The sequence below is a fragment of the Marmota flaviventris genome, chromosome 20 (genome assembly GCF_047511675.1).
Source record: "Marmota flaviventris isolate mMarFla1 chromosome 20, mMarFla1.hap1, whole genome shotgun sequence".
Lineage (NCBI taxonomy): Eukaryota > Metazoa > Chordata > Mammalia > Rodentia > Sciuridae > Marmota > Marmota flaviventris.
Genome location: NC_092517.1, coordinates 6,439,987 through 6,448,237, shown reverse-complemented (window position 1 = coordinate 6,448,237; position 8,251 = coordinate 6,439,987). Strand labels below are relative to the sequence as shown.

The 8,251-nt window shown below is 38.1% G+C and overlaps 1 protein-coding gene across 1 annotated transcript in view; it reads right to left on the bottom strand.

Moving 5' to 3' along the window:
* Window positions 1-553: 553 nt before the first annotated feature.
* Chl1 (cell adhesion molecule L1 like) overlaps window positions 554-8,251 on the bottom strand; it is a 192,819-nt gene continuing 185,121 nt past the window's right edge. The window contains exons 26-27 of the mRNA XM_027931903.2: window positions 6,716-6,788; window positions 554-4,479 (exon numbers count right to left, since the gene is read on the bottom strand). Of these exons, the coding sequence (XP_027787704.2) occupies window positions 4,263-4,479; window positions 6,716-6,788 (290 nt within the window). The 3' untranslated portion in view covers window positions 554-4,262. The remainder of the gene's footprint in view (window positions 4,480-6,715; window positions 6,789-8,251) is intronic.

Genomic DNA, 8,251 nt, shown 5'->3' with positions numbered 1-8,251 from the left:
CTAGTCCTTGCTCACAGTAGTAACACCAAGTTACTCAGCCTCCTTGTGCCCTAGTTCTAAAGCCAAAGGTTAGTCCAAGGCTAAATGTGAGAATGTATGTAAGATTCTTAGTACAAATGAAAGGATTTCAAGGTTTTTTCAATAGATTGTCTACCAAGCCAGACTGGGTGTCCCAACTCTAAAACACTGTGAAAAATACCTGCTAGCCATATTTGAAAGTATAACATACTGGACATCCTCTTGAAAAAAAATTAACAGATGAATATACTTTGATCTTAAAGTTATATGTGTTTAAGTATAAATTTTATTGACATTACATTTTATAGATCTTCATGATGTCAAGTACTCTATTTGCAAAAAAAAAAATTGAATTCTAATTCAAATCAAAGGACTTTACTTATGCCTCACTTATAGTTCATCGATTTATACTTCATTCATTATGAATGATTCTTCTTTAAAAAACGGATAGAAAACAATCCAGACATCTGTAGAGTACATGAAGTTGAACTTTTATTTTGAAAGCTGAATTTCATGTGTAGTGAAAATAGTTTTGAACCATACATAGTCAGAAGCATAATACAAACACCACCTACGATACAAACACATTTCAATAAAGTTCTACTGTGAGTATTAACCTAAGTAAAAAATAAAAATGGAAATTGGGGAGGAACCTGCTCTACATATTCTCATCTCTTCTGATGATATAATCAAACAATGTAAGATACAAAACAACGTAAGCTTTGGCTCAGCCCTCCTTATTACGCTATAGGAACACTGGGATATGTACTACCACAGATTACAAACCCAATCCCATTATAACCAATTTAAAACTGTTACAAGAATTATATCTTAAAGGCATGTAAACATCTTTAGGGTTTCAATTGGCAATTACGTTTCAGATGCTTAGAAAAACACACCAACATTCTTATTATTGTCTTCTCTTTAGCTCATCTCTTCCATGAATATAAAATAGGAAAAATATTATTTGAGACTTCCAGCATAATTTCATTGTGCTCTACACATTTATAAACATGGGTACATCTAAAATATCAGATGCCTTTATACCAACAGAATAAATTCACCAAATTCACATTTTCTTATAAACATGCATGCAAAATTAGTGGAAAAAAAACACTTTCGTATAGCAAAGACCCTGCTTAATTTTCTTCTGATTAATAATTTTCAATGGCATGTGCAAATCGTACCACTCAGCGAGCAGTAGATTTATTTATTTTTTTGTTTGTTTTTCTGTAGAGTTGTTCTTCTATAAAAATATATTTATGTGCTCGCAGGATAAAAGTTGAGTTGGTGTGTGTGTGTGGGGGGGGGTGACTTTTAGATACATAATTCGATTACAGGTTTGTTTATGAAGTTAAAAGGCATCTTAGCTTTCTATCATTTGCAAATTTATATTCATAAAAAAAGAACACCCTGTGACGAAGATCATTAGCACTTCGTAAGTTGAGAGTTTGAAGCGAAGGAGTGAAGCCACTTGCCTAAGGTTGATGTATAAAATCAGAGCTGGAACCAGGAAGAGGAGTAGGATCTACTCAGCCCTTGGACAGCTCGCTAGGAGGCTGTCCCCATCCACGATCCTTGAGATCATATGCATTCGACCACATTAAAGTCACATTGACGGTACACCAGAGACAGTAAAGCCAATTAAGGACAGAATTCTAGGTACTGGCTGCTCTTATTCAGTGGGCATTTTGCAAGTAATTATTGCCTATTAATAACCAACACTGCACATCACAGACTCTGTTACTCATTTTCTGAAAGAAAAGGATAAAATCCAGTTTAACCTACTTGATTTTGTTTTTCATTTAAAACTTATTCTGACTCTTATAACACATGAATAATTTCATAACTAAAACCAGGGAAAGTCATGGCATTCCATGTTGAATGTTTCTAGGAAAAGCCACGTTGTACTGAGAAGAGGCATCAGATAGGGCACAAGACAGACAGGATCCAATCTCATTTTTCATGTCTATCAGTTTTGACCCTCTGAAAATATGACTAGGCACCTTGTTTCTCAGCTAAAGGATGACAAAGTCTCAGAGTCAATATTTCCATATTTGCATTGACTTCTGACTTAAGATTCTAATATTTCTAAAGGATCGAATTCTCACCTTTGAGACATTATTTCCAATCTGCAAGACCTTCTTAAAACCACTTTTTCAGGGATGACCAAGAAGAGGAATAGAATAATGGCAGAATTGAACTTGAGAGTCCCAGCCTTCACCTGGTCGGGAGCTGAGCGTCACACATGCCTCTCAGAAAAATCTAGACATGAGGATACCTGTGATTTCTGTGCCTTAGAAATCAGCTCCTGCTAGAGGCTCAAACTGCAGTGTTGGATGTGAGGACCCTTGCAATCACATGGGTGGGAGGCGGGATATCTCCCTTGGTGAATGTTTATTTCCAGGGAAGTGTGGTCAATTCCAAGCCCATCAATATGGTTTTAAGTAAGACTTGCATCTCTGGCCCGTGGGCTTGCAGGACACATGAGGTTAAAAGGACAATTATTCCATGCACATGACTTCATCAGCCATTATTAATGTCTCAGGGTTGGGTCCCCAAGATACATCATGGATCACATAAATCATAGGTTCAGAATTAACAGTACACATTAAATAATCACAGTTCAAAAATAAAAAAAGCAACATCTGTGAGTCAATTTCTTTTAAATACTTAATCGTTTCAGGGTGAGGTTAAACAGGTTTCTATTAAATGAGAAGTTGAACGCTCAATTTTACAGATAGGTATGAACAGTCCTTCATACCACTTTCTACAACATTTCCATATATTATTTTGAAAAGGACCTACTAGGAGCCCACAAACCAGGAACTCAATTCCCTGAATTTGCACTGACTTTGACAGGAGGAAATTATAGGGGAAGAAAAAGAAAATCTCACTATAAATGCATTTAAAATGTGATCTACACAAATCTATGCATAAGAATGTGCACTGTCAATAAATTTTCTCTGTTGGGGACTGGGATAAGGGAACACTCAACAACAAAAACTTACTCTGAAAAACAGGAAAACATTTCCCTCCATATTTATATGAGCTTTGATTTTGAGGCGGTTGGAAAAGCACGATATAAGAACAAAATCCAAAGGCTTCATACAAAGTCTTCAGTTCAGGAAGCTCAGGTCACTGGCTGCAGTTTGGAAGAAGGAAGACGGCAATCTAACTATATACTCTACCTGTACAGACATGCCTGCCCGGGGTTCTTTTTCCCACTCCAAAATAAAACACATCTATGGTTTTAAATTGTGGAAATACTAACGTAATCTGTACAATGCATTCATGAAACATATGCCAATGTACCACCACATAAACAAACAAAAAAGGGTCACAGTGACCAACTGGGAAATGATGACATAGAAATGCCTATTAGAATTCAGAACCAGGTACTACACATGACACCTGTTCTTTGTACAAGGACCTTCTGACCACTGCACCTTTGAAGCTAAAGTTAGTGCCACAAAAAAAAAAAAAAGCTAAAAATGAACAAGAAATGAAGATGCTTCTGAATGTTATAACTGATAAAAAAAAAATTTCTTAAAAAAATTGATATTGAAATTAAAACGTTATAACTCTGTTTTAAACATGATCATCTCTGGGGCAAAGAGTTAGGAGCTCAATAAATACTAGTTGCTTTTTTCACCTAAGACTTTTTTTTTCTACTAACATTTAAATAATAAATTCAGACTGTATATATTCAAGGAAGTGTTTTAATAAGATATTCATATTTCTTTTTTCTTTTTCTTTTTCTTTTTTTTACATTTTAAATAACCAGTTTGCTTAGGATCTTTTGAACCTGCAAGGGAGCAAAGTCACCCAGACAGTTCTCAGAGACCGAATACCAATGTGTACACAGAGATTAAACCCAAAGGTGGCAAATCAATGCACACAGTGAACAGGAAAAAATCAGGCGATGTGGAGTGCTCAAGGGGTGCTTTGGATTCAGAGGAGGTGGATCTAAACCCAGGATCTGTTGTTGTGTTCTGCATTGTGAGCACCTGCAAAGTAAAGCAAAAAAATAAAAAATTAAAAAAATAAGACGTGGCCTGAAGTGTCTGGTATTCCATCTTTGAAGGCAGTGCTGTTATGATTCTCCACCTCTCTGCAGCACGTGGCATTGGAGATGCCAATCTGCAGGCGTGTTTCTATTCCTACGTGAACGTTCTTGCTCCCTTGGACAGATGCACATGGAAGGTTGGGGTGACACGGGACCTCGTTTGCATGGGCGGTGTTCATGCTCGAAGTGGAAACGTTGCTGTGGAGCTTCCGTTGCTCTCCACAGATCCCTTCTCCTTGGACCCCGTGTAAGCGCCAATAAATGATCCGTCTTCGTTGAAGAGACCGTGGTCTCCCTCTCCGTACTCGACTAAGCTGTCAGCACTTTCCGTGGCTTGCATGTCCCGATGGAGGGACCGAAGGCTTCCTTTGAGGGGTTTCTCATCACTGTCACTGGGAAGTAAAAAAAGAAGGGTTCAACAGAATCCAGTGCTCATCATAGGCATCCGAAGCAAGACCTTCTCCCCGGTGCCAACAGGCTTTAGAATTCTCCAGGGGTTCTTATTAGCATGGGAGACAGGTAGGGACGGGAAGCTCAGAGGACATTTTCACAAATCAGTTATTTAAAGAGTCACAGGTGAGCTGCACCTTTCTCAGTAATGGAGAAATGATTTTCTATCACTTTCAACATTTCTGTTTCTCTTAAATTCAGGAGCTTTGGGGGTGGGTAGGGGGGCATGTGGAGATTCAACCTATTGATTGGCAAACAGGCACTATGGTCTCAAAGTCTGTGAAACCCCTAAATTCACACAGTGAATTGGGAGGTGATTATTAATCATGAGGTTAGAGCCTCATGAACAGAATTGGCACCTTAAGAAAGGTCCAGAGAACCCCCCCTGCTCCTTCCAACACATGAGGACATGGGAGAAGGTGCCAGGTGAGAATAAGAAAGTTGACTCTCATCAAACACTGAATCTGCCAAGACCTTGACCTTAGACTTTCCAGGCTTGGGGAAGTCACCTAGGTTATGGTATTTTCTGATAGCAGCCTAAATGCACTAAGACAAAAACCATGCTGTTTCTCTTGATTTATGATTCTTCAGAGATGTTGGATTTCAAGCCTTGATCTTCTCTCTTTAGTTTTGGTCCCAGAGATTCTCCCATTTCCTTCCCCAATTTTTCCTTTGTTTAACTTAACCAATCGATAAAAGTTAACAAATTCAGATATGTTAAACTGAAAATAAGAAGAAAAGGTTGGTATTTTAAAAACATAAGTGCTGTACGTCTATTAATAGGGTGGGTTTTGCTTTTCAAGAGAAGCAAATTGAATTTAGCAAACTATATAGTGATACAATTTTCTAAATTTCTGATCAGGATTTTTTTTAAAAAGTACCAATTAGTTTTATAAAGATGAATATCAGAAAAGAATTAATTTATAAAACCTGAAAAAGCAATGATTCAGAAAAAAAAAATCTAATTTAAACATATAGATTTTTGATGTGTGTATACACCAGTGCTATTCATCAAATATCTAACCTCAGCCTTCTGGGAACATGGCATGGTGGTACTTCCTATCCACACAGAGTTATTCATCTCCACATGTAACTTGCTTTGGCCAAAGGAAACTAAGGAAAGTTGGCCTGTGTCACTTTCAAGAGGGAAATGTGGAGCCAGGGCTCCATTTCCCAGGTTCTGTTTACACTGCTGTGTGGACGCTGGATCCTCATCCAGCCCTGATGCTCTTAAGTGACCAGGAGTAAGCCGGGCTTACTTTAGGTTGCATATGAGGGATCCCTGGAAACACTCTTGTGGCAATGCAGGAATATTCAGAGGTGACATGATTAGATTACGAGAGCTATAATCTCATCGGTGGATTAATCCATTCGATGGCTTAATGATTTAATGTACTAGTGAGTGGTAACTGTAGGCAGTTGGGGAGTAGCTGGAGGAAGTAGGTCACTGGGGTGTGCTCTGTTTCCCCTCTTCCCTGACGGTATTAGGCATTAGACCCAGGATTGCTTTACCACTGAACCACATCCCCACCATTTTTTATTTTTTATTTGGATACAAGATCTTACCAGGTTGACTTTGAACTTGCAATCCTTCTTAGTCGCCCCAGTTGGTGGGATTACAGGCATGCATCACCACACCTGGCTGAAAAGGAGTCCCAACACATCGTGGAGAGCCCCCTACTTTACACTTCACTTCTTGCTCTTTCTCCCATGTATGGCACCCTTATATACTATTGTATGTTTGGCTGTGCTCTGCCCAGCAACTACAGCGACACAATCTTCTCATCCTTTATGACCTACCTTATCTCTTTTGGATATTTCTTTCTGCAGAATCCACCCAGGCAGAAATCCCTTCCCTTTTGTGTAACTAGTTAATTTCAGTTAATTGCATCTATAAGTATCTTCCCCTCATGGACTTGTGTCACCTAGAGGGCTGGGTTTGTAACCTATTTACCTTCGTAGGTGCATGGAAGGTATACGCATGTGTCTGTGGATACAAGAGTGAATGTGACCGAGGTTCACTGTGGCCATGCTAAAGAGTGATTTTAAGATACTTCATCCACTCCAAGGAGATATTCCAGCTAAGTAACAGCAGTGTCCTTGTATCACACGCCCTTTTTTGCACCTTTAGTACACCTGATGAATATGTGCATTTTGAAAAGGAAGGTTACCATTTACCTGTATTCACCAAAAGTTTCATCTTTCACGGACTGGACTTCTGGATCCGGATGTAAGTCCTCCTTTTCTTTCACTGAAAAATAAAAAATAAAAAAGTAGGGATGTGGATAATGCAAAAATTTGCTTTGGCAGTGCAGTTGAAAGGCAGTGAATCAAAAAGAACAGCGTAATTCCAGGTTTTCTGAAACCAGTGATAAGAAAGAAAAGGAATTGTCTGGGTTGTATGTAGTTTTCATTATGCCGGCCGTATGCTGCCAATCTTCGGGAGACTACTTGATATTATATTGTCCACACATCTTGAAAGAGTCACTTTATACTGGCCCCTCGATGAAGACCAAATTAGTGAATATTCATTTTACTATCCAAACATTTTCAAGATGCCCTATCAGATCTGTCATTAAACTAACATGTATAAAAGAAATCAATCATTTAATTACTCTGTATCACTGTCTTACTAAAATTGCCTCAACAACAAATTATCAAGGGCTACTGCAACATTTTGAAATTTAAATTTATTTCCAACAGTGGGATACAAGTCATGGTTTCCCTTTTCTTGGAAAATGGAAATAAACCATCCTCCTTTTTGGCACTTAGTACTAGTACTGTCCAGACAATTCTCTTAGTTTTCATTCAATTTGAAAAGATTGACTGTCTTTTTTTTTTTTTTAAGGGCATGATTTGAGGAACTGCTTTAAAAATATATGAATCCGCACTTCACTAATAGTTTTTTGTTGAGGATACCCAAAGAGGAATGCTAAATCTCTTTAAAAGTTTCCAATGAGAGATGTAGAATATTCATGAGCCATCACGAATATAATTCATAATTGAGAGAAAAACCTGAGATGCATAACTGCACAAATTATCCATGGAATTTAAAAAAACTGGAGAAAATTGTGCCCTTGATGGTTCTATGTATAGGATGGATTCCCAATAAACATTTGCTGGAGGAACCACTTGCTAATAACAAATAGTTGTGGGGTCTAAACCTTCCCTCCTATAAAAAGCAGGATGAATTCTAAGCAAAATTATTTATGATAATACATATATCCGAAAAAAGACAAAATAAGTTTGAAAGGTGAATGCAATTAAAATAAAAGCAAACATTATAGAAAAAAAGAATGCTTTCTATTTATACGGAATACACCATTAACTCAAGAGGTGGGGTACCCAACTGATGTCATGTTAAATAGCACCACATTGTTATTCATGCATGGCCAAGGCAATGCAATGTTTAACTCAAGCAACATAGAGTAGTGGAGCCAGTGCTCTGGAAGGCACTAGAACAAAATCGTCAGAGTCATGTATGTATACAGAAGCATAGTATAGTTGGGTACAGGGGTCACTTGTTCTTAGGACATTCCTCTCATTTGTGGAAGCTAGAGGGATGCGGAGAATTAGGGGTGGGGCATCTCATAATTATAGAAGGGAAACCAGTAGAGAAAATAGACCAGGGGGAGGTCCTGAGGAATTAAACTGATGCTATGTGTATATAGGATTGTGACCCAATGATGTCATGTGTCTGGATGACAGTGATCC